Source organism: Photinus pyralis, unplaced genomic scaffold, assembly GCF_008802855.1.
Source record: "Photinus pyralis isolate 1611_PpyrPB1 unplaced genomic scaffold, Ppyr1.3 Ppyr1.4_LG10, whole genome shotgun sequence".
Classification (NCBI taxonomy): domain Eukaryota; kingdom Metazoa; phylum Arthropoda; class Insecta; order Coleoptera; family Lampyridae; genus Photinus; species Photinus pyralis.
The window spans coordinates 4,801,360-4,824,219 of record NW_022170250.1 but is presented as its reverse complement, the minus strand read 5'-3'; the positions used below and the strand labels follow the sequence as shown (position 1 = coordinate 4,824,219).

The 22,860-nt window shown below is 36.6% G+C and overlaps 6 protein-coding genes across 11 annotated transcripts in view; 4 read left to right on the top strand and 2 right to left on the bottom strand.

The window, feature by feature from the left end:
• On the top strand, positions 1 to 2,059 carry LOC116162262 (oocyte zinc finger protein XlCOF6-like). 3 transcript variants are annotated; one of them, XM_031475844.1, is made up of 3 exons: positions 1 to 447; positions 592 to 1,746; positions 1,938 to 2,059. In XM_031475844.1, exon 2 carries the CDS (start codon positions 594 to 596, stop codon positions 1,743 to 1,745), a length of 1,152 nt encoding a protein of 383 aa, XP_031331704.1. In that variant the 5' UTR covers positions 1 to 447; positions 592 to 593; the 3' UTR covers position 1,746; positions 1,938 to 2,059. The 3 variants fall into 3 exon arrangements, with proteins under 3 accessions (XP_031331704.1, XP_031331703.1, XP_031331705.1); XM_031475843.1 differs by lacking the exon at positions 1,938 to 2,059 and having other exon boundaries at positions 2 to 447; positions 592 to 1,814; XM_031475845.1 differs by lacking the exons at positions 1 to 447; positions 1,938 to 2,059 and adding an exon at positions 458 to 531 and having other exon boundaries at positions 592 to 1,814.
• Positions 2,060 to 2,975: 916 nt separating this feature from the next.
• LOC116162279 (leucine-rich repeat-containing protein 51-like) lies at positions 2,976 to 3,745 on the top strand. The gene is made up of 3 exons (XM_031475882.1): positions 2,976 to 3,113; positions 3,161 to 3,552; positions 3,600 to 3,745. The coding sequence occupies exons 1-3, from the start codon at positions 3,020 to 3,022 to the stop codon at positions 3,696 to 3,698; spliced, it is 585 nt and encodes a 194-aa protein (XP_031331742.1). The 5' UTR covers positions 2,976 to 3,019; the 3' UTR covers positions 3,699 to 3,745.
• A 1,208-nt stretch (positions 3,746 to 4,953) lies between these two features.
• Positions 4,954 to 5,906, bottom strand: LOC116162290 (zinc finger protein 64-like; the record flags this gene model as incomplete). The annotated part of the gene is made up of 1 exon (XM_031475896.1): positions 4,954 to 5,906. A coding segment is annotated over one exon (753 nt), but the record flags the coding sequence as incomplete, so codon positions are not given.
• A 1,295-nt stretch (positions 5,907 to 7,201) lies between these two features.
• LOC116161477 lies at positions 7,202 to 8,504 on the top strand. Its single transcript, XM_031474830.1, has 4 exons — positions 7,202 to 7,444; positions 7,491 to 7,638; positions 7,687 to 8,050; positions 8,431 to 8,504. Exons 1-4 carry the CDS (start codon positions 7,290 to 7,292, stop codon positions 8,502 to 8,504), a joined length of 741 nt encoding a protein of 246 aa, XP_031330690.1. The 5' UTR covers positions 7,202 to 7,289.
• A 5,770-nt stretch (positions 8,505 to 14,274) lies between these two features.
• On the bottom strand, positions 14,275 to 16,966 carry LOC116162244 (zinc finger protein 708-like). 2 transcript variants are annotated; one of them, XM_031475811.1, is made up of 3 exons: positions 16,877 to 16,966; positions 15,599 to 16,661; positions 14,275 to 15,550 (listed from the first exon to the last, which is right to left on the bottom strand). In XM_031475811.1, exons 1-3 carry the CDS (start codon positions 16,958 to 16,960, stop codon positions 14,550 to 14,552), a joined length of 2,148 nt encoding a protein of 715 aa, XP_031331671.1. In that variant the 5' UTR covers positions 16,961 to 16,966; the 3' UTR covers positions 14,275 to 14,549. The 2 variants fall into 2 exon arrangements, with proteins under 2 accessions (XP_031331671.1, XP_031331670.1); XM_031475810.1 differs by having other exon boundaries at positions 14,275 to 16,661.
• Positions 16,967 to 17,273: 307 nt separating this feature from the next.
• LOC116162240 (zinc finger protein 91-like) overlaps positions 17,274 to 22,860 on the top strand; it is a 12,768-nt gene continuing 7,181 nt past the window's right edge. The window contains exons 1-3 of one of the 3 annotated variants that reach the window (XM_031475801.1): positions 17,274 to 17,302; positions 22,059 to 22,212; positions 22,259 to 22,856. In XM_031475801.1, the coding sequence (XP_031331661.1) occupies positions 22,265 to 22,856 (592 nt within the window). In that variant the 5' untranslated portion in view covers positions 17,274 to 17,302; positions 22,059 to 22,212; positions 22,259 to 22,264. Of the gene's footprint in view, positions 17,303 to 21,919; positions 22,213 to 22,258; positions 22,857 to 22,860 lie in introns of those variants that run through there. The other 2 variants (XM_031475804.1, XM_031475800.1) reach the window with 2 other exon arrangements.

Below are 22,860 nucleotides of genomic sequence, written 5' to 3'. Positions count from 1 at the left end.
ATACCTGTTCGCGACCAGATTTCAAGATTATTAAAAGATAAAAAAATTCGTAAGTAATTTTAAGATTTTCTAATTGTATTATCGACCGTTTGTGTGCGGAGTACTATGTAAAAACAAGCTTTGCAAGCTTCTGTTTCTTTTCAGGAATGTGTCATACTTTTGTCATTTAATGTGAGAAACTTGACGCGGTTGAGAGAGATTGAACAAATCTCATCATATCCGTCAAGGGGATACTCTTTTATTAAGTGGTAGGACTATAGGTACAAACCCCCATTACTTTATTGTGTGGTAGAGCCAAGTTATCCCAATGACGTCACGAACACATGCGCATAGGCTTACCATAGTTGTACGCAATCGCAGTAGATAAAATTACCGAACCCACCTATTATAACCAAGAATAATTGTGGCGTGGTGTTAACTGAGCAAGAATTATTCCTCTTCTATTCAGTAAGTTTTGTTATCAGTGAGTAAGTAATGTCTAGTTGCCTTGGGATCTCGGTCTGTATTGTTTAATTCCAAAATAAAATTTTGGTAAAACAAAACAGGTTTTTAGAATTTTAGCACATTTATTTATAACATTATTGTTGTTAGGTATGGATGAAGATAATGACACCCCACTCATTAAAATCGAACCAAAACAAGAAGAAGTAATCTATTCCTCTCTTCAGGGACACGTTTCAGTAAGCAACGAAGTTTTGGTGACAATAAAGGACGAAATTACCATTGGTACATCGTGTTCTAAATCTCTTTATAATGAAGAAGTACAACCACACTCTGACTTTCAACATCACCTTTTAACTCGGTGCAAAACAGATTCTAAAGATTTTAAATGTGGTGATTGTGATTATGAGACAAATGTTAAAGGCAGCCTCAAACAACACCTTTTAAAACATACAATTTCTAAGGATTTTAAATGTGGTATTTGTAATTATGGGACAAATAATAAAAGCCACTTCAGACGGCATCTTTTAAAACATACAGTTTCTGAGTTTTTTAAATGTGCTACTTGTGATTACGGGACAAATATTAAACGTAACCTAAAAAGTCATCTGTTAAATCATGCAGTTTCTAAACATTTTAAATGTGCAGTTTGTGATTATGAATCAAATTATAAATCCGCTCTTAAAGAGCACTCATTAAAACATAAAGTTTCTAAGGATTTTAAATGTGGTGATTGTGATTATCAGACAAATTATAAATCGTCTCTTAAAAAACACTTCTTAAAACATAGAGTTTTTAAGGATTTTAAATGTGCTGATTGTGAGTATGAAACGAATTATAAATTCGCTCTTAAAAAACACGTTTTAAAACATAAAGTTTCTAAAGTGTTTAAATGTACCATTTGTAATTATGGGACAAATGATAAACACAACTTCAAAAATCACCTTGTAAAACATAAGGTTTCTAAGGATTTTAAATGTGCCGATTGTGATTATGAGACGAATTATAAATCAGCTCTTAAAGACCACTTTTTAAAACATAAAGCTTCAAAGGATTTTAAATGTCCTGACTGTGATTATGAGACAATTTATAAATCCGCTCTTAGAAAACACTTTTTAAAACATAAAGTTTCTAAGGATTTTAAATGTGCACATTGTGATTATAAGACAAATTATAAATCAGCTCTTAAAAAACACTCTTTCAGACATGCAGTTTCTAAGGACTTTAAATGTGCTGATTGTGATTATGAGACAAATTATAAATCTGCTCTTCAAAAACACTCGAAAAAACACTTTTCAAAATAAGGTTTCTAATGCCGGTTTGCACCGACAAATTTAAGCGGAGCTTAAAATCCATGGCAACCATTGTCTCAATAATCGTTGCCATGGATTTTAAGCTACGCTTAAGCTAAGCTCCACTTTAATTTGTCGGTGCAAACGGCCATAAGGATTTTAAAAACAATTTGAAATGTGCTGATTGTGTTTATTGGATTTTAGGTGTACCAATTATGATTTTGGGACAAAAAGTAAAACCTTTGAAACATAAGAAAGAAATATTTTAAATGTGCTATTTGTGATCAGTCATAGTCATAACCTACCAGATAGGAACGCAAATGGAATACTTTGCCTGAACTGTAAAGCGGGCAGTTCGTATTTCGTTTAATTACATTGCCAATATATATGTTAATTTTTATGATAGATGAGTGCATTACATTTCACTTGAAGAGCTGCAAGACCTGGAAGGTGGGTAGCGATTGCCACCTGGCGCCTATTGAGATTATCATGGTCTATTGGTGATTGGTAAGGTATTTAATATTGAGGGGTAATCTAGTAGGTTACTATGGAAAATACTAAACACACATTTTACACAAGTTTTGAATTTGAATCTGACGTTAATGTAATACATTTGATAAACCAAAGAATGACCAGCTGAAATAGACTTCAAACCAACTCCACTCCTTTCCCATTTGTGAAAAATAACATCTTCCACATAAAGTACATGAAATACATTGTAAATTAGCCGGACGTTCTTCAGTCCGGAAGGTATCTGAAGGTCCTGGAGACGGTAACCTTAGACTAAAGTTGTATTTCGAGATGAATGCCACTAACTAATTTTAACACCCCGCCATTTACCTCTCCACGGACGAAACAGTTAAAGACACTAAAAAAGGCACGTTCATACACAAAGAATTGAAGTCGCTAATCAATCTAAATGAGTAGTGTGTTTATTTTCCTGTTCGGTGCAGACAGATTTCGCCTTGTAAAAATTCGCACGGTTGGCAGCTCTTATAAGTGTTATATATACAGTGTGGAACATTTCCAGTTAATGAGTCGGAGCAATGATCCATTAATTGAGATGCCCCAACCTTAGCAACGTCCTGTGAATATGATTGTCGATACGAAGCACCCTATACATCATGTTAGTTACACAAGCTGCCAACCGAAATCTGGTGGGATTTGCCGAATAGCCACCTACGAAGTATTTAGATGGGAAAACGATTATAGTAAGCCAATACGATCACAGTAAGCGATTGTCCTAAATTTCAGATGTGACAGTGTTTTTATGAATCGCTTCCACCATGCCCGAAGGCGTAATTAAACTAACCGAGAAGCAACTACTGGAAGTGGGAAAGCCAGTCGACTTCTCCTTCAAGCACCTCACCAGTTTGGAAGGTGTGAGTTGTAAGCGAAACTACCGGCACTAATTTAACACTGCGCAGGTGTGGCGATTGAAGGGCCACGTTCGCAGCGCATCGGTCAAATTCCAATCCGCGGCGCCACGAGTCGGCGATACTTAACCAGAGCCGTGTGGCTCAACAACAACAAGCTACCGAACATACGGCACATGGACGCGCTGATAAATTCGGCGCTCGAGGATCCCTCCAAGCTCGGCTGGATCGACTTCTCGTTCAATTACATAACCGAAATAGACGAGTGCATACTCAAATTTCCCAATTTGAGTATCGTGTACTTTCACGGAAACCTAATCAAGAATGTGGACGAGGTTTTCCGATTGCGGCCGTTAAGGCAATTGAGAACGGTTACGTTCCACGGCAATCCAATTTCGGAAACTAGGGATTATCGTCACTATGTCATAACGTACTTGCCGCAGGTTAAACGATCAGAAATTCCCTAACGTTAGTATAACGTGTGTTGCAGGTTCAAAATTTAGATTTTTCGCCAATCACGATATTGGAAAGGCGCGAACCCAAGCCCCCAACTGCCGTCAAAAAGGTTTCCGCAACAGCCAATAGTTAATTATTTTGTAATGCGAATCATGCACGATAAATCTACGTATTTTTTAAGTTGTACTGACTATTTTAACGGAAAATGTTTATTGCTAAACATCTACTTCACTTGGGTAGTTACAAATGATGATCTATTCATATTATGCATTTTTTTTTGGAGATTTCACCCGATTGCAAAATTTACGCAATCCGTCGGAAGACAAGTTTGGCATTGAAAATGAGATGTCTGCGTACAAGTAGCGTAATGCGACGCCTGGCTTACGTCCGGCGGTTGATTTTTAGTCCACTTTCCCGTTCAGGGTCAAGGAGTTGAACTTTGCGATTACTTCCGCTGTCTGCAATCAATTTCTTCGTGGCAACCACTTATTTAAAATTAGAAAGTGCAAAAGTTTGAATTACTTAGTACTGTCCGAATTAGCGTAGTCGCCCTCAAACTCAATGAACGCGCCTCTTGCACTAATATTTCTGTAGTTCAAACGACACCATGTTTCGGTTTCGAAATTAATCCTTTAACTAAACTTAACTAAAATATTACCACCCTGCTGTACTTTTTGAAGGTGCCCGGCTTAATTAACTTTTCTAACTGCGGAACACAACGCTCTCGTGGCCTAACGCGCAATTCCCTACGGCTATATTTCACGGTCTAATCCGTACAACATTAATTTCTCCAAACACTACGTCCAACTATAGCTTCGACGGTTTCTGCCAATCAACACGCATCCCTTCGTCCAATCAAAATCGTCTTTGGTGCCACACGTCTAGTAAAATTTGGTACGTGTAACGGGAAAATGAAAAATTTCATGGACTTGGAGGCCATATTCCACATTTAAAATATGGAACATGTGGAAACTAGTCAATCCCAACTCATATCGCACAAACATTTTGAGTCGAATAGTTTTTTGTTAGCAAGGTCTCTCCCCCAAATAGGTAGTGTTGACCCTCGTGCGGGAATTTGAAGTCTATAGTTGAGATTCGAGTCGAGATTGGTTCATCAATATTCAAATTAATCTGACAGCCAGACTTTTATTTGTTTTAAGAAGCTATTTTGGTTGCATAAAATTAAGCGCCTTTCAGGAGAGATATTGTCATTTAAAAGTAGACATAGTAAATCCCCATGTCTACTTCTTAATAAATAGCACTGTATATTATAAAAGAAGCTAAAAATGGATGGGTTTTGGGATAGTGTGAAGACGGGTTGCGAGAATTTCGATGTCAGTTTCGGTTTTTCTACGGGGCTAAACGAGATAAAAATAGAAGTTTGCGATTGGTCGAAATTTATTATTCTTAGATACATGCTCAAATTAGCTTCTTCACATCAAAAACTCGTTAGTAACGTATTTGCTTTGTTAAAAAATATTTAGGAGATCCTACAGTTCTGTTCAATATCACTGCAACAAACAATGTAAGGGAGGCTACAATTCTAGAGTACAAACCCTAGTATACATTGTAATCACAATTAGCACATTTAAAAACCGTAGACTCCTTTATGTTTTGAAAGGTGCTGTTTAAGATGGGCTTTACTTTTTGTCCCGAAATCACAATGAGCACATTTAAAATCCTTGGAAACCCGATGTTTTAATTGATGTCGTTTCAAATAGTGTTTAACATTTGTCCTATAATCACAATCGGCACATTTAAAATCTTTAGAAATGTTATGAATTAAAAGATGTCGTTTTAAGTTGTGTTTTTCATTTGTTCCATATTTACAAACAGTACATTTAAAAACTTTAGAAACGTTATGAATTAAAAGATGTCGTTTGAAGATGTACTTATCATTTGTCACATAATCACAATCAGCACATTTAAAACTCTTACAAACTCTATGTTTTATAAGATGTTGGTTAAAGTTGTATTTTTTGTTTGTTTCATAATCGCAATTACCACATTTGAAATCCTTCAAAACTTTATGTGTCAAAAGATGTTGTTTGAAGTCGTGTTTATCATTTGTCCCATAATCACAATCTGCACATTTAAAATTCTTAGAAACTGTATGTTTTAAAAGATGTCGTTTGAAGTGGTATATATTATTTGTACCATAATCACAAGTAGCACATTTAAAATCCTTAGAAACGTTATGTGTTAAAACATGTTGTTTGTAGAGATGTTTATTATTGGTTCCATAATCACAAGTAGCACATTTAAAATTTTTAAAAACTTTGTGAATTAAAACGTGTTGTTTGAAGTTGTTTTTAACATTTGTTCCGTAATCACAATCAGCACATTTAAAATGCTTAGATATTTTATGTTTTAAAAAATGTCGTTTGAAGAGGTGCTTATTATTTGTCCCATAATCACAACTAGCACATTTAAATTCCTTAGAAACCTTATGTTTTAAAATATGTTGTTTGAAACTGCATTTAACATTTGTCTCATAATTACAATCGGCACATTTAAAAACTTTAGATAGTTTATGTGTTAAAAGATGTCGTTTGAAGGTGCTTTTATAATTTGTCTCATAATCACAATCAGAACATTTAAAATCCTTAGCAACTTTATGTTTTAGCAGATGTTGTTTTAAGTTGCTTTTAACATTGGTCCCATAATCACAATCAGCACATTTAAAATCTTTTGACACTGTTTTACACTGAGTTAAAAGGTGTTGTTGTTCTTTTTCATTATGAGGTTTAGAACATGGTGTACTAATGGTAATTTCTGCCTTTATTGTCACGAAAACTTCGTTGCTTACTGGGATGTGTCCTCGAAGAAAGGAATGGATTTCTTCTTCCTGTTTTGGTTCGACTTTAATGAGTGGTGTGTCATTACCTCCATCCATACCGAACAACAATGTTATAAAAAAATGTGTATATTTTGATATTAAACATCAATACAGAGCCAGATCTCAGAGCTTACTTTCTGAGTAAGAATTTGTTGAAAAAGAGTGACACCACGCCACCAGTAATTAATTAGGTGAGAAGAAGAAATCAATAAACAATGGGTGAGTTCACCACACGAGCGCCTTAGAGTGAGAGAGAATAGAGAGTTGTCGCAATCTTACGGTAACACTACAGTAAATATAGAAAACAGAAACATTGGAAGGAATAAGGGCAGAACGTTTGTACTGATCTTAACCCACCCCAGGCTCGAAGTGAAGATGACAGATTTCACGGCAAAGTGGCAACGTTGCAATCCGAGTATCAAAACACGGTTCCCGCTGAAAGTTAAAAAGGATGGCACGTGATCCGATCGTCTAAAGCCTGTATTAGACGGTAACTTTTTTTACAGCAGATTTGTTACAAAAAATTATTCACAAAAATCTGTTTACAATAAAAAGGAAGCAAATTGCCGACCTGTATTACATGAAATTATTTCTGTGAACAAAAATATTACGTGAGACGGCGCAGTAACGATTTTCAGGTAGTTGGTATGAATAAAAACACTACAAAATCATGTAGTTACTTTTGCTTCTCAAAGTTTGAAGTGTGAGATTGTACATAACCTATAGGTATTAATTGTTTTAAATTCAACAATTTATTATGAATTTTGCCAATGCCAAAAAAATAGGAGTGTAATGAAGCAGCTGAAACAAAAAACTAAAAAAAAAAGAAGAATATGGTCTGAAAAGTGGCTTTTAAAGCGGCAAGATGGAAGAGGTGTTCTACATATGTTAGAACAAGAATTGCGAACGGAGGATCCAGAATCTTATCGCCAATTTATTAGAATGTGTGGACAACATTTTGATGAACTTCTTGAATGTATACGAAGTGATATTGTGAAACAAACCACTAACATGAGAGAAAGTATTTCTGCTGAAGCAAGGTTTGAGATATAAAAAAGTTAATTCAAATTTAATTGAGTTTTACAGGTTAGCATTAACTCTAAGATTCCTTGCAACAGGAGAAACTTATCGATCTCTAATGTTTGCCACCCGAATACATGAAAGCACCATTAGCTTGATAATTCCTGACGTTTGTAATGCAATCTGTGAAAAATTAAAATCTGTATATTTACAGGTACATCATTACTATGTCCATATTTGTGTACTACTGATTTTGCTTTAGATGCCAACTACAGAATTGGAGTGGAGAGTTATTGCCTCCGAGTTTCAAAAACATTGGAATTTTCCATTATGTCTAGGTGCCATTGACGGAAAACATATAAATTTTAGGCCTCCACGAAGTTCAGGATCATACTACTTTAACTATAAAGGGGATCACAGTATTGTGCTTCTTGCAGTTGCAGATGCATCTTACAAATTTCTGTACGTTGATATTGGTGTCAATGGTAGAGTAAGCGATGGAGGAGTTTATAGAGAATCCTCCTTAAAATGGGCAATAGATCATAATACATTAAACTTTCCTCCCCATGAATGCTTACCTGGTCAAAATACACAATTGCCTTATACATTTGTAGCTGATGATGCATGTAGGGCCCCCTTACGTTACACGAAGCTAACACAATGGGCCGTATGAATAAAAGTAAGCAAATGCTTATACTTGCAAAATTCAAAGTAAATACTCGTAAGTGCTCCTTCGCACTGGGAGACTTAGCAGCGCTTCTAAGCAGAAAGAAAGGACGCAGTGCAGCGCTGCGAAACCATGCTAAACAGACCAGTATGAAGGGGCAGTTACGAGTATTTACTTTGAATTTTGCAAGTATATTACTTTTATTCATACGGCCCAATGACTCGGGAGTCGGGACCCAGTCGGGCAGGAACACTCAAATAAAACGCTGTAATGTCTGCGAGTTTATTTATTATAAACTTAATCTGAAAACCCGGGAATTTGGATGTGGTACATTAAAAGCAAAGCAAGCAAAACCTAAAGGTGCCGCACGCTCGCAAAAGCAGACTGCCAAGGAGAAAAAGAGCGCAACTTGAGAAAAACCTTGGCCTTGAATAAAACCCAAACTATGTTAATCACAAGCAAATTACACCAACCACCTAAGCAGAACACGTGACACTAGTTAGTCATTGGGTGGTGAACCTGGTTATTCGTTAGATTTGGGCCAGCGTCTTCGCTTGATTGCCCTCCTGTTTCACGGTTATATTGTTAGGGATTGGGCTGGCATATTTGCCTATTAACCCGTAGCGCAGTTAAGATTGTTAGGGGCACCACATTCATGCATTTATTGATATGTCACCTTACTAGTTATTCATATCATTATATACCGAATGGAGTGGTGTGAAGTTTGTAGAAACATGTCAGATCTATTATTCATGTTGTGACGTAGCAATGGGCAGTTATGACAATGCACAGTGTGCTCGTGGGGCCCACAATTATGCTCAGTTTCCACATAATGACATTGGTATAAAACCCAGACTTCCGGAACTACTACCTGTGCTTCGTAACACTCCCCTGACATTGGTCACCTAACGACACAACACTGAAGATGGTTAAGAGATGGATCGCCGCCCATGGGTAGGACGGCCTTCGGTTACAGCACTTCGTCCCTAAAGTTGGAGGTTCGAGGGCCCTCGGATCCTTTCGTGCCTTAGCTCTAGAATACCTTTCTATTCTAACGTCCGATCTCCCTCTCACGGCAGGAAGACATTAGTTACACACAACAAGGCACAGACATTCGCGAATGTTACGAGTCACCCTACCCTAAATACACCTAGCATTGCATGCTCTACTTCACAGAAGTCGAGGTTCTACACAGGTACACCCAGTGGCGGCGCGTAGTGGTGTGTCTTGGGGGTGCACAATTTAAAAATGGGGCCACAGGCAAAAAGCCGGAGGCGAAAATTTTTTTAGTGTCACCGCAACACGAAGTTTTTTGGGCCTATTAAATGGCATAAAAAAGCGTATTGATTTGATTGATTTGAATTTTCTCGATTTGTCGATGGCTGCGGAGAGAAAGTTCCAAAGCACCACACAATTTTATACGGTCTATAATTTTGGATAAAACATACCTGTTCTTTTTTACTTCCTCATTACGTTTTTCGATACTCAAACGGTATGCACTATTTAACTGCTGCCTTATATCTTACTTACCTAATAAATTAAATCTCAATTTAGCAGATATATGATGTGGCTTTGAAGATTGATATTTTTCAATTTTTTCGGATAAATGCACTAAGTCTGTAACGCCATTCTTTGTCGATTCTGATGCCTCATCACCGAGCTCATCACCAAACAACAAACACGGAAAACAATAGACTATTGTTAAAGGTGCTGAGATGGGCATACCTTTATGACAAAGGCTAGATACTTAACATCAAAAACAAAATCTGCGAACGCAACCAAAGAAGCCAGACACTGCCGTCCTTCCCGGTAGCGGAGCCACTACCAAAATACCTAGAATTTTATTTTTAGAATTTGAATGTTTTTGGTAATCAATTAGGGTTAGGTACCTGGTTTTTGAAAAGAGGGATACTAAATAACAACAGCCGGATTTACCGTTAGATAGGATGGAAATTTCCATTCCGGGGTGGGTTAGTTTTCCGACTCAGGGGTGAAGAGGGTTTTTATTTGTTGAAAGGAAGTTCGGCGCCTTTTTGGAATGTGAAGGACTTGCTTGCTGACTACCTTCGAGAGAGTTTCGTTCCCGTAGTTTACAATTCGAGAGTTCATATCAGGTGATGTAATTGGTTTTTGTTAATTCATTAATTGCATGTAATGTAAATTGTGTTCCCTCATATTTATAATATCATTTTGCAATTTGTACTTAAATCCGAATATTCACATATCTGCCAATTTGTACTTTGTTTGTAAGGGGATGCCTGGTGTTAAATATCTTGCCAAAATGTTTGGGGAAAGCGACCCTCTAGCTGGGGAAGCTTCGGATTTGTGTTTATTATGTTAACTTGGAAGGCGCCTATATGACTATTCAGATTCGTGTTCACAGTTGTTGAGTAGCTTAGTTGTAGAGTAGAAGCGTTGATTTTCTACGTGTGCAATGACCATTTATGAGAGGACACTAATCTTTCGACCGTGAGAAACTAGAGTCCATCGGCGAATCAAATTATAAAATTGCAAGAAAACCACAAGGCAAGCGACTCTAGTTTCGAACCTTCAGCTTTAGGCAAGTTGTACTCGCAAACCCAGAGCAGTCTTGTTACCTGTTCCAGGGGTGGAACTATAATTAACAGTCTTCCGTTTCTGAAAGGTGTGTGTGACCGAGTTTGGGTATAATCGTGAGATAATTGACGCTTGGGAACACGAGTTTGGATGTCATTGCTATTTCATGTTGTACCGACTAAGCCAGCTAGAAGAGTTTATTCCCCTGGTATTGTTCCAATCCGTTGTTCCCAATAATGACTATTTTATATCGCCGTAATGACTACTATTTACCAAGTACTGTTAAGAGTATTGTATTATTTTCAGGAAACCCCGTGTTAGCTTGTTTATTAACGTCAACCCCTTTAGCTTCTACGAACACGAGTCGAGGGTTTCTCTGGCAGAGGTCTTCCCTCGCACAGGCCTACTCGTTAGGGACTTCTGCATTTCCAAATTATTAGGGAATCTGTTTGGGTAACAATAAATACTTTAGGCCGCATTTGACTGTTTCTTTTCCTTCCCGATAGCAGCCCCATTCCGAGTGTAACGGTTACAACTTGACGGTGAGTAAAATGTAGGGTCTCTGTCCTAGGCGATCCGATCACGAGCCATTTGTTCCGGCAGAGGAGAAGGCTGGACATGGTAGCCATATCTTTTTAGTTTTTCCCCGCCGTATTTGAATTTAGTGTTCGGAGTGAAGTTAGTTGACCCCTTAAGATCATTACAGTACAACCGCATAACCAGTCAGGTTTTTCATACATGTCTATTTTAAACGATCGTTTATAATCCCGACTTCCTTTATTGATTTTCGATATTTCCAAACTCGGTTTTGGGCGATCCGCATTTTTTATTTTAATTTGATCTTCTAATTTAAGTAAATTAAATGTAATAATTGTCTTTAAATAATACCGAAACGATCAACACGCTCTACTTCGCAGTCCGGCGAATACTGGTTCACAATGAGAGTGTGCTCTTGCTATACTTTACAACTTTGACCTTCGCGGGGCGCACGGGGAAAGGCGACGTAGCGTTTGAACGAATCAGAGATCGTAGCTAATCGTGCACTGCACAGGAAGGCGGAATGGGAATAATTCTTAATACACGTTCAGCGGTGTGTCAGTGTACCCGTTAGGTTTTGCATTACAGATAAGTGAACTATTTTTATTGCGAGATACGAACGTGCAAGAATGTTAAATACATAAATAGAATTGTTATTGTTTTCGTTTTTTTAAAATGATTTTTGGGAGTGGACGTGCTCATGTGCACTTATTGAGAAACCGCCACTGTGTACACCCCCGTGCACCGTGTAACTGAGTTAAACGTGGTCTAATCCTGAAATATCGTAGACTTCCACAAGCACATGGATATTAGTTAACAACTCGCATGTTGTAAATTACATATTAGTAGATGGAAAATATCTGATTTAACAAATGGCACAGTTCATATAAGTACATAAAAGTAAACTACATAAAATACTTTAACCGACACCAAAGTGGTTGAATCTTACGCACAAACACAAAAAAACAAAGCTAAACTCTATGAATACAATTCAAAATGCAATAATCCGACCACCAACAAGTTTTAACAATCAACAAGTGACGCCAAGCCCCCAAATCCAAAACACCCTCCAGAAATTACAAAAAAACATTGAGTTAGAAAACTAATGGAGGGAATCAAATGCTTGGCCAGACGTAGACCACGGGAACCAAAAGTGGCCTCTGTCTGTGATTAAAGTACCACACCACTTCCGTTATCATTAGCGTCTCACTTCAGTGGCGTAGAGATATAATTTTCTTTCCACTAATAGGAATAATAACAAAGTAAACGTATAGAAGGAGTAAAATACATACTCATGGTGAAGTAAACAAAATAGACAAGGATGGGATAGTATGCAGATTTAATATAATCATTGATTACAAATCTAAATATACATCGATGTGTTCCAGTAGTATAATTAAGGCCAGTTTACTATATCCACTACAACTTGACAACTCCCATTAAATTCACTGTGTTGATCAATAGCTACAATTGATTGGTTGGTCTCAGGTTCATTACAACGGCAGAGAGATTCAATAATAATTTATTGTTTATTAGTCTCAAAATGTATCCGCACACGTAATAGTTATTTATGTATTAAGGGCATAATGGTGATGTTTATATTCAAGAGGGCGACGAGTTAAAAAGCTCGAGGGCCTATGGCCCGAGAGCTTTTTAGTTGCCCGAGAGTATAGACATCAGTTTATGCCCGTGGTACATACACAATTTTATGTTTTACAAATAGTTTTCTTCGTCAAAATTCGTTTACAAAATAATTCATTATGTTTGATCGAGTATGCGTGGTTCGAATTTGTTAATGTGATTGAAACCATCCAAACGTCAAACGTAATTTTAAATAATTCAATTCATTGTGAATGAGCAAGAAGTTCCAGAAACTATACGAAATAAGGCCAATCTTGTGATTTAGTAGGTGTTGACAATTAATAATTGACGTTTCTAATTTTCAATTACTTGCAAATATTTGTTTGTTTTGTCATTAAGTATAAATGAGTTACTATGGTGATACTTAATGCCCTAGGGCATAAAGTGGTACTTTATGCCCGCGTATCACAGATATAAAATGTGCTATTATAGGTTAGTAAGACATAAAAAAACTTACACCATATTATAAACTCACACGTTTAGCTGTAAAAACAGGTTTTGATAGTACCTACTGCATATTTGATGAACATTTTCCGGTGCAACCTTTGGTCGAAATCACAGTCAATGAAGCGTTGTGAGCACAAAAGCAAATTTCGAGAGCTGTTCTTGAGATTATATTTACAAATGTTAGGTAACCATTTTGCTCGAAGTACCGGTTCGTTTGGAAAACTAAGAAACATAAACTAGGTACCTACAACCTCGCCTACAACATGATAAATGACATGTCTTACTGATGAAAGGAAATGCCCTGTTTCTTCCCTTTATGAGAAATTTTGCATGATACGCAGCTAATCATTCTCAATTCACAAAATTGCGTGTGATAAAAACACCATGCGGCAGTGAGTTATTTATATAAACCAGAGCACAAACCGATCCGAAATTATTAAGTACTTTAAAATGGCAAATATAAAAAATTTGAATTTGGTGGAAAACTGACAGTGACAGGATCCGCGTTTTCATATGTCAAATAATGTCGGCCAAAATGTACCTTCACGGGAACCTATCCAAGCAAAAAAATATCGACAGGTGGTGATGGCGGTGGCTCATGTCCCTAGAATCTCCAACTCTACGAGTAAAAAATAAAAGGAGAGAACCTTGCATTAAAAGGGGAAATGACAAAAAGGAAGTGATAAAATTGCGAGAAGAGTGGGGAGAAACGCGTCATTATTGGAAGTGTTGTGTGACATCGTCTGTTCTGTTTTATCATAAGTCAAGTCGACATAACTGACCAGCGCAAAGGAAGTGATATTTTGACGACTTCCGTCGCGCGTTATGCTATTTCCCACCACCGTTATATTCCCTCCTCTTATTTTTACTCGTAGCTCCAACTACTTGACCGGTTGCATCCGACGTTGAAATATACAGGGTATTTAAAGGGATATAGACACATCAAGCATATTATTTATTTCTTACAATATACAGATGAAATTACTTAATTAACAAGACAAAATGCATTCTAGTAAATAACAAAAACAATTGTATCCATACGAAGTTAAACAAAAACTTGACAAACGTTAAGTAGTTGCCTATTGAAGATGCTGAATAAGAGCTTACAAATCACTCATTTAAATTACAAGCAACACTTTCGTAACAACTAATCTTTTCAAAGTTGCTACTTACCAATTTGCATAAAAATTAATCTTATCTATAGCTAAAAAAAGGCAATTTTTTTCTCAGTTTACCTAATTATCTATACAAATTTTATATTTGCCCGAACCGGTTTCTTAAGAGTTTGCAGTATCGGTGTGATGACTTCCCATGTGTTGTTTAAGGCACGTCTTATAGTTTGTTACATAATCACAATTCTCACATTTAAATTCTTTACAATCATTGTGTACTTTTGCATGTTTCCTAAGCTTGTGTTTGGCATTCGTCGCGTAATCACACAGGTCACATTTGAAGTCGACAGAATTTTTGTGTATTAAACGATGCTGTGCCAAATATCGTTTCAAATGTGTTGTGTAGTCGCAAATGTCACATTTAAACACTATGGCCGCGTTGCTAGCGAACTCCTGTTTACAGTCAGACTTGAGACTTGTTTCACAATCCTCACGTTTTATCACATGAGACAACATATGCTGTATGAAACGGTATTTAATATTCGTTGCATATTCGCAGCTATCACATTTAAAATCTTTAGAAGCTTTGTGCGTTAAGAGATGTTTCATCGCAAGTGATTTAGATGTCGTTGCATAATCGCAGCTATCACATTTAAAATTCTTCGGAATGTCGTGCATTAAAAGGTGTTGGGCGAGATCGTACTTAACGTTCGTCGCAAAATCGCACTTGTCACATTTGAAATCTTTAGAAGCTTTGTGTACCACGAGATGCCTTTTCAGATAGCTTTTCAGATTTGTAGTGAAATCGCATTTGGAGCATTTGAGATTTTTAGAAACATTGTGTGTTTGGAGGTGACGCGTAAAAAGCGTTTTGCCATTTGTAGCGTAACCGCAATGCTCACATACAAAATCTTTGGAGACCTTATGCGATAGGAGGGCGTGGTATTTCATCTTAGATTCGCTATTGGTTGCGTACGGACAACTGTCACATTTAAAATCATTGGAGTTGTGTATTAAACGGTGTCGCTTAAGTTTGTACCTTAAATGTGTTACATAGGCACAACTATCACATTTGAAATCTTTCGATTTCGCCTTGTGTACAGTGAGATGCCTTTTCAGGTAACTTTTCTGCTTCGTACTGAAATCGCAATGAGGGCACTGAAAATCTTCAGAAAGATCGTGTGTTTGGAGGTGACGTCTAAAAAGTGTCTTACCATTTGTAGCGTAACCGCAATGCTCGCATACAAAATCTTTAGACACCTTATGCGATAGGGCGTGATATTTAAGCTTAGATTCGCTATTGGTCGCATAGGGACAATCGTCACATTTAAAATCATTGGAGTTATGAATTACGAGGTGTCTCATAAGTAGGTACTTAAACGGCGTTTCATAACCACAACTAACACATTTGAAATCCTTCGAAGCCTTGTGTACCATGAGATGCTTTTTCAAATAACTTTTCTGCTTTGTGACGAAATCGCAATTGTTACATTTAAAATCTTCGGAAACGTCGTGTGTTTGGATGTGACGTTTAAAAACCGTTTTACTATTCGTAGCGTAACCGCAATGATCACATATAAGATCTTTAGATATTGTATGCGAAAGAGCGTGGTTTTTAAGATTATATTCACTATTGGTAGCATAGCGACAATGGTCACATTTAAAATCTTTGGAGTTATGTATTACGCGGTGTCGCTTAAGTTTGTACTTAAAAGCCGTTACATAACCACAAATATCACATTTGAAATCTTTAACAGGTTCGTGTGTTTTGACGTGTCTAATAAGGTTACACTTCCACTTCGTTTCATAATCGCACTTGTCACAGCTAAAGCCTTTAGAAACTTTGTATCTTACGCGATGAATGGCTTGATGCGTATGAGTTCTGAGGTGCCGCACAAGGTTGCATTTCACATTAGTAGCATAATCACACCGGTCACACTTCAAGTCTTTCGAAAGTTTGTGTTTTACTGCATGTTGTTTTAGATACGTTTTTGTGGTTGTCGCAAAATCACAATTGTCACATTTTAAATCTGCAGATTCAATGTCACCCTTTACACTTGGGGATTTAATTTTCAAACCGCAATCGTCTTGTTGTTCCGCATACTCTAACTTGTAAAATTCATCGATCAAAGGAACTTCGTTAGATTCTTCTTTTATCGCGACCGAAGTCAGTTCCGCACATTTTTCAAAGCTCGAATTTACCTCTTCTTGCTTCGGTTCGATTTTAACAAATGCTTCCTCGATGGACATGGCGACTACAATGATTTTGAGGGCTACCTACGAAGGCGTTTTTGTGATCAAACTAGCTTTACGATAAAGCTTAAGAGATATGGGCTTAGGGCTCCAAATGGATGGGTTTGTTATCATCCACCTATTATTATTACTACCTTGATGGGCAGAACTTACAATAAACTACAAATAGTAAGGAATGAATGAGTATCAAGGAATGAATGAGTATCAAGGAATGAACTACACAGAAAATTTTACCTTACCCCATTAATTAAGGGATGAAGCAACTCAACACTTGTCACAACGACAGGGGGTGTGGTGTTGTTACGACGAGTCACGTGACACATGTACCTTGGTGGATATGCTAACGCAATTTTGTTTTGAACATTTATAGGCGAGTAGCATATTCCGATATGGCGCCGTCTGGTGGCGAATTTAACATAAGATGTGGTGAAACAAGTTCATCGACCGTTTATTACTGTATTAATATTTACAAGCTTACTCCAAATCAAACAACAATTATGACTTCGAAAAACACTTTTCGTTCGTCCAGAGTTTCTTGTTGTGTTGTTGGATGCAGTAGGTAATTCGTACATAAATATGGATTCTTCTGTAAAATTCTACAGCTTTCCCAACAGGCCATATGAGTTACAAAGAAGAGAAAATTGGATAAAGAAAGTGAGAAGAGTGTAAGTACACCTCTGTTTTGCTATTATTTTACATAGTTTCGTCTCCAGAACGGCCGTTTTTTTGTAATTTTTCTTTTGTGCAATAATCCAATTTGAGGTTATGATCAAGCTATTAAAAGGGATCCCCGCGTTAAATGACTTGTAAAACGGCCCCTTGCTCCCTTCTTGTTGTGTAGATGGTTTCCTGATATTTTCCACTTTTCACCCGCCAAAGAATATATTAAAAATGGTGTTTCTGGAGACAATTCTTGTCAGAAATCGTGTTTACGAACTAATTTGCACGTTTGATTATTTTTACTGTTTCATATAATATTTACGTACGTCTCTATTTAGGAACGAAATTTAATACAATTAAACAATAATGCAACAAGAAAAGAAGCCTGAATTTTTAAAATTCGTGCAAGACAGCTGGCTGTAACTACACTGTAATGTAACACGCAACTGGCCCAACCTTAATTTCTACGAGTAAATCAGATACAAATCAAACGTGAAAAACTATACTCTAATCTCTTAAACCGTACGGATTGCTACAAACCACTCATTAAGGCCGAATTTTTATTTAACATGCATGGTAAACAATGCGATCAAAGATTTGTTTCACCTCACGAAATGTCAGAGTCGTTGTGTGGAGACGCTGGAGTGCAATATTCGCTAATATTCGCTACTCGCCTATTGGGTATACGTTCAGCCGACACAACTGTGAATGGTGACTTCTGGTGGAAGTTAACAGTTGATAATAATTGACACCATAAATTTGGCGTAATTAACTTAACATGTTATGTTTTCATTTTACCACTTGAATAAAATTTGAATTGCTGACCTTGAAATGAATAAATTTGTTGAATTGCTGTTGCGGTGTCTCAATATACGCCAACGGTACTTGTCGTTTAAACGGTGTCTCGATATACGCCAACGGTACTTCTTGTTTGGATTTAAAAGCTGAATTTATAGTTCCATATCCGCAATACCGTACCGTAACGTTTTCAATTAAGCTGAATTTATAGTTCCGTACCCGCAACGCCGTACCGTAACGTTTGGAAATAATCCCTACTTGTTGCACGTGAACATTTATAATTCGCGTTAACGTTGCGTTAGAACGGTTACGGTACGTAGGAAATGCACAAATCTTTATTTCGTATGGTAAATCGTGCTAACGCGCTTGTCTTCTGTGTAAACAAACTGAAAAGTTTCAATTTTTGAAAAATATGTTGTCAGTACTGCAACACTTTTCTGAACTTGCACAAAAGTTGCAACACAATTGCAAGCCGCTTTACATTAAGCCCGCTTGACATGGAGCAATAAAAATTGCAATTGCATGCAAGTTGCAAGAAAAATTGCGAAAGGCATGCGCAGTTCAAAGCCAGCTGATCAATTGCTGCAAGAGACTTGCATGCAATTTTTATAGGACCGGTGCTATTTTTCTTGCATGATTCGTGCAATTCTAGGGATAAATCTAGTTGTTTTTGTGGCACCAACCTAGTAAAATACAGCGGCGGCAACTGTGATGCTGAGAGACGCACTCATTACTTGTTTTTACTAATCTTATTTATTCTTGTAATTTTCATGTTTCTTCAAGCAATCAAAATTTAATTTTCATTTGAGGTTAACAACTTTGTTGACAAATCCATATGTTTCTTCTGTTGGCAGACATGTGGCAATTGAAATAGAATTGCACCATGTCAAATACCATGCAATGCTTATTGCATGCAAGGATTTGACCTTGCAATTTTTTTCTGCAAGTTCTTGCGCGTAGTATTGCTCCATGTCAAGCGGCCTTTAGGCAATTTTAGTGCAATGCAAGGCTTGTGCTATGCAATCTAAAATTGCCTTGCATTGCTTATTACGGTTTTACATTTATGCAATTGTGTTGCAACTTTTGTGCAAGTTCAGAAAAGTGTTGCAGTACTGACAACATATTTTGCAAAAATTGAAACTTTTCAGTTTGTTTACACAGAAGGTTATTCTTGAAACTTAATAAAATTGACCATTAGGTATGAGCAAACAAAAGGAAATTAAACTGGCTACAGCTTGTTATATGGTGGCGCTTGCTATTAAAAAAATAACACACGCGAAACCAAATAAATTGTGGTATTGACAAAATTACTAGAAAAGTTACTAGAACTTGCGCCAAACTTGCAAGTGAAATAGAACTTTCTCTATTTATTTTCTTGCACCTGAATTGCGTATGAACATGCGCAGTAACGTATCTCTAACTTGCATTGCTCTTGCATTGCACGAAAATTGCCTAATGTAAAGCGGCTTTAATGTAAAACCGTAATAAGCAATGCAAGGCAATTTTAGATTGCATAGCACAAGCCTTGCATTGCACTAAAATTGCCTAATGTAAAGCGGCTTTTACTGACAGATGACATGCAATGGCAGAATTCGTTTCGCAATAATGCGCAAGCTCATCTCTTACCACTACGGTAACTATAAATCGTATAATTTTCGTTAACGTAAGACTTTGCGGTTCCGTTCTTACGTTCTTACGGCTACGGAACTATAAATCCGGCTTTAAAATCATACTTCTCGTGTGGTGTTGTTACGTGATGCACGTACATTAGTGGCTATACTAATAACGTTTTCGATTGGCAAAACTCGTGCTGCACGAGTGCAATTTTTACGTTCTATTGGTAATTTTAGGGCAATTTTCTGTGTTCCATTGGCAAATGTGATGCAACAATTACGCACTAAATGCAAATTTTGACGCACGAGGTCGGAGAGCTCGTGGAGCAAATTTTCAAAATAAAAGTGCGCCAATTTGAATTTGTTCTTGAGTTTTTTGTTGTCATCTAGCAATAGCGAAGATGAGGAACTAGCCATATAACTTCTACTTTACAACTCTTTAAATTGAACGCCAAAGATTGGTTCTTTACAGGAATTTCAAATTTATATTCCTCATTGTTTATCATAAATACCTAATAGTGAAATCGTTTCAGTCATTTTTTAGAATACAGATTTGTCGATTACCTAAATCATTGTATAAATACAAATCTAAAATGAGGTTATGGACAAATGACAGCAAATATTTACGAATATTTATGTTTCATTGAGAGCAATTTTCACATGGATTTCTTCAGTTTCTCGTGCAACACTCGTGCAGTACGAGTTTTGCCAATCGAAAACGCTATAACGCGAGTCGGCTTGAAATTCATTTGTGACTATAGTAACGGCTTGAAGCTGTGAGTGTGTTATATTAAGCTAGTTTTACATCAACAATTTCTTCGTCAATTAAATCATGAAGTTATTTGTCAATTTATTGCTTAAGTTCCTTGGTTTTACACTGCTGCCAACTTGATCAATTTCTTGTTGGTTTTCAAGACATTGTACAATTTTACCAACCTTTAATTTTTTTAAGGTTAGGTAGTCATTTATTTAATTGTGTAAAAATAAAAGTGAAAAGGGTAAAAATGTTTCCCTCTGTCTTGAATGGAAGATTCGGAATAGAAAAAGAAAGAGCGCGATATTATAGCTCATAAAAATCATCAAAACATCTTGATTTTATTATTTATGTTGGTTGCTGGTAGTTGGTACTACTGAATTGACGTAAAAATTGCCAGAAAAATAGAACTAATCCGACAAGAAATTGATCAAGTTTTTGCATCAAATTTTGTGTTTACACCCGTAAAGCTTTCTTGCCAAAGCGACTTGATCAATTTATTGCTGATGTAAAACTAGCTTTATAGGTGAATTTTCATTTGCCGTCCTCGTGTGTGTGGTTCGGCTTTCAGAATTCGAGAGCCGTGCGACGGAGTCACGTTTACCTTATAGTCTTATAAGTGAAAGTCTTTAGAATTGTTTATTAGACACGTTGGTCTCGCACTACGGATTTAGGACTTCATACTAGGCTTGTCCTTATAACCAAGATTTTATGGCACTGTAACTTCAAGCAAGGTTTGCGCACGCCCAACGAGACCTCGGTGCTCTTACCGCGCGTCCCGATCTGGTTGTGTAACGTCATTTTAGACGTTACATTTTTTTATTTAGATTGATTAGCGGCTTCAATTTTTTGTATACGAATCTGCTCTTTTTGAGTGAATTTTCGCTTGTGCAGAGATAGATGCCGAAGTGTAAAGACACTTAGCGGCATTCATGTCGAAATACAACTTTAGTCCAGGACCTTCAGATACCTTCTGCACTGGAGGAGGTCCGGCTAATTAACAATGATATTTAATCCTGTAAGAGACTTCGGAATGTTATTCTTCACAAATCGGAAATGATTGGAAGTGCTTTTAAATCTACTTGAGATCCATTCTTTAGCATATCGAATTTTGTAGTAACGTCAGATTTAAATTATTCTTTATCAGAAACGCATTCATAAACAGCGTATATACAGAGTATATATTTTTTCCTACTGAATCTAAATTTGAAATTTAAAAAATAAGACAACTTTATTATGTGGAACACCCTGTATATTATTACATCATATGACAGCTTATAAATTCCCTCCAAAGATTTTAATGCACTATAGCCCAAATACGTCAAATACCGTCAATTATTTGCTTTTCGATCTAGTTACCCATGACAATGATCAAATGTCATAGCTTGTTAAGTCACGGGTCATATTCAACAGCACCGATCTTTGAACTCGTAGGATATCTTTTCGTTGGTTGACTTAGACGAGGAATTCGCCAAAAACTACATTTTAAAAAACCCTTTCCCAAAATTATTATGGACGCCTATGATTGACACGATATCTTCACTCTGTGGATATCAGGTCGCCATTTTGATTCAAGTTTTCCTTTTTTATTTAAAGGTGACCAGTCTTATGCTGTACAGTTATAGAAAAAAAATGTATGTATGGTGCACTGTGTTGGTAACAAGCACCCCTTCAAGCACCAACAAATATTTCGAATCGAGGCTATAACCTACACCAAAAAATTTGTGGTTTATTCTCTTTCTAAGCTTAGGTAAGTTGTATTTTTGTGGTCATAAGAATTAAAAATAATCTCGTAGATAGCTATGGATGACAAAATTACATTTGTTAAAGTTGAACCAAAACAAGAAGATGAAATAAATTTGTCCATTGAAAGAAACATTTTTGTAAGCAATGATTTCTTGGGTACTATAAAAGAAGAATATAATGAGAACACGACGACGAGGACAGAATATTGTGGTCGCGGAGAAGATAATTGTTCAAGTGTTAAATCCGAAACTGCAACTTTTACATGTACGGTTTGTGACTACACAACAGACAACGAATCACTTTTTAAAGTACACCTTTTAACGCATACGAATACTAAAGATTTTAAATGTGCACACTGTGACTATGTATCAAATGTGAAGAAGAATTTGAGGCACCATGTCATAAAACACATTGTTTCAAAAGTGTTTAAATGTGACGTTTGTTATTATGCCACAAATAAGAAGTTCAATTTAAAGCAACATTTACTAAAACATAACGATTCAAAAGATTTTAAATGTGATGTTTGTGATTATGCAACAAATACTAAGAGGTATTTGAAGAATCATTTGCTAAAACACAACGTTTCAAAAGATTTTAAATGTAACATTTGCGATTATGCCACAAATATTAAACGCCATTTTAAATTACATCT

What these genes read in the sequence shown, in the direction of transcription:
- LOC116162262 (XM_031475844.1), top strand. Translation starts at nt 594, where the DNA reads ATGGATGAAGATAATGACACCCCACTCATTAAAATCGAACCAAAACAA.
- LOC116162279 (XM_031475882.1), top strand. Translation starts at nt 3,020, where the DNA reads ATGCCCGAAGGCGTAATTAAACTAACCGAGAAGCAACTACTGGAAGTG. An exon ending in GCACCTCACCAGTTTGGAAG is followed by an intron (nt 3,114 to 3,160) that starts GTGTGAGTTGTA and finishes AACACTGCGCAG; the next exon opens with GTGTGGCGATTGAAGGGCCA. An exon ending in TCATAACGTACTTGCCGCAG is followed by an intron (nt 3,553 to 3,599) that starts GTTAAACGATCA and finishes CGTGTGTTGCAG; the next exon opens with GTTCAAAATTTAGATTTTTC.
- LOC116161477 (XM_031474830.1), top strand. Translation starts at nt 7,290, where the DNA reads ATGTTAGAACAAGAATTGCGAACGGAGGATCCAGAATCTTATCGCCAA. An exon ending in AGTATTTCTGCTGAAGCAAG is followed by an intron (nt 7,445 to 7,490) that starts GTTTGAGATATA and finishes TGAGTTTTACAG; the next exon opens with GTTAGCATTAACTCTAAGAT. An exon ending in TAAAATCTGTATATTTACAG is followed by an intron (nt 7,639 to 7,686) that starts GTACATCATTAC and finishes ATTTTGCTTTAG; the next exon opens with ATGCCAACTACAGAATTGGA.
- LOC116162244 (XM_031475810.1), bottom strand. Translation starts at nt 16,960, where the DNA reads ATGTGTCACGTGACTCGTCGTAACAACACCACACCCCCTGTCGTTGTG. An exon ending in TTCATCCCTTAATTAATGGG is followed by an intron (nt 16,662 to 16,876) that starts GTAAGGTAAAAT and finishes ACGCCTTCGTAG; the next exon opens with GTAGCCCTCAAAATCATTGT.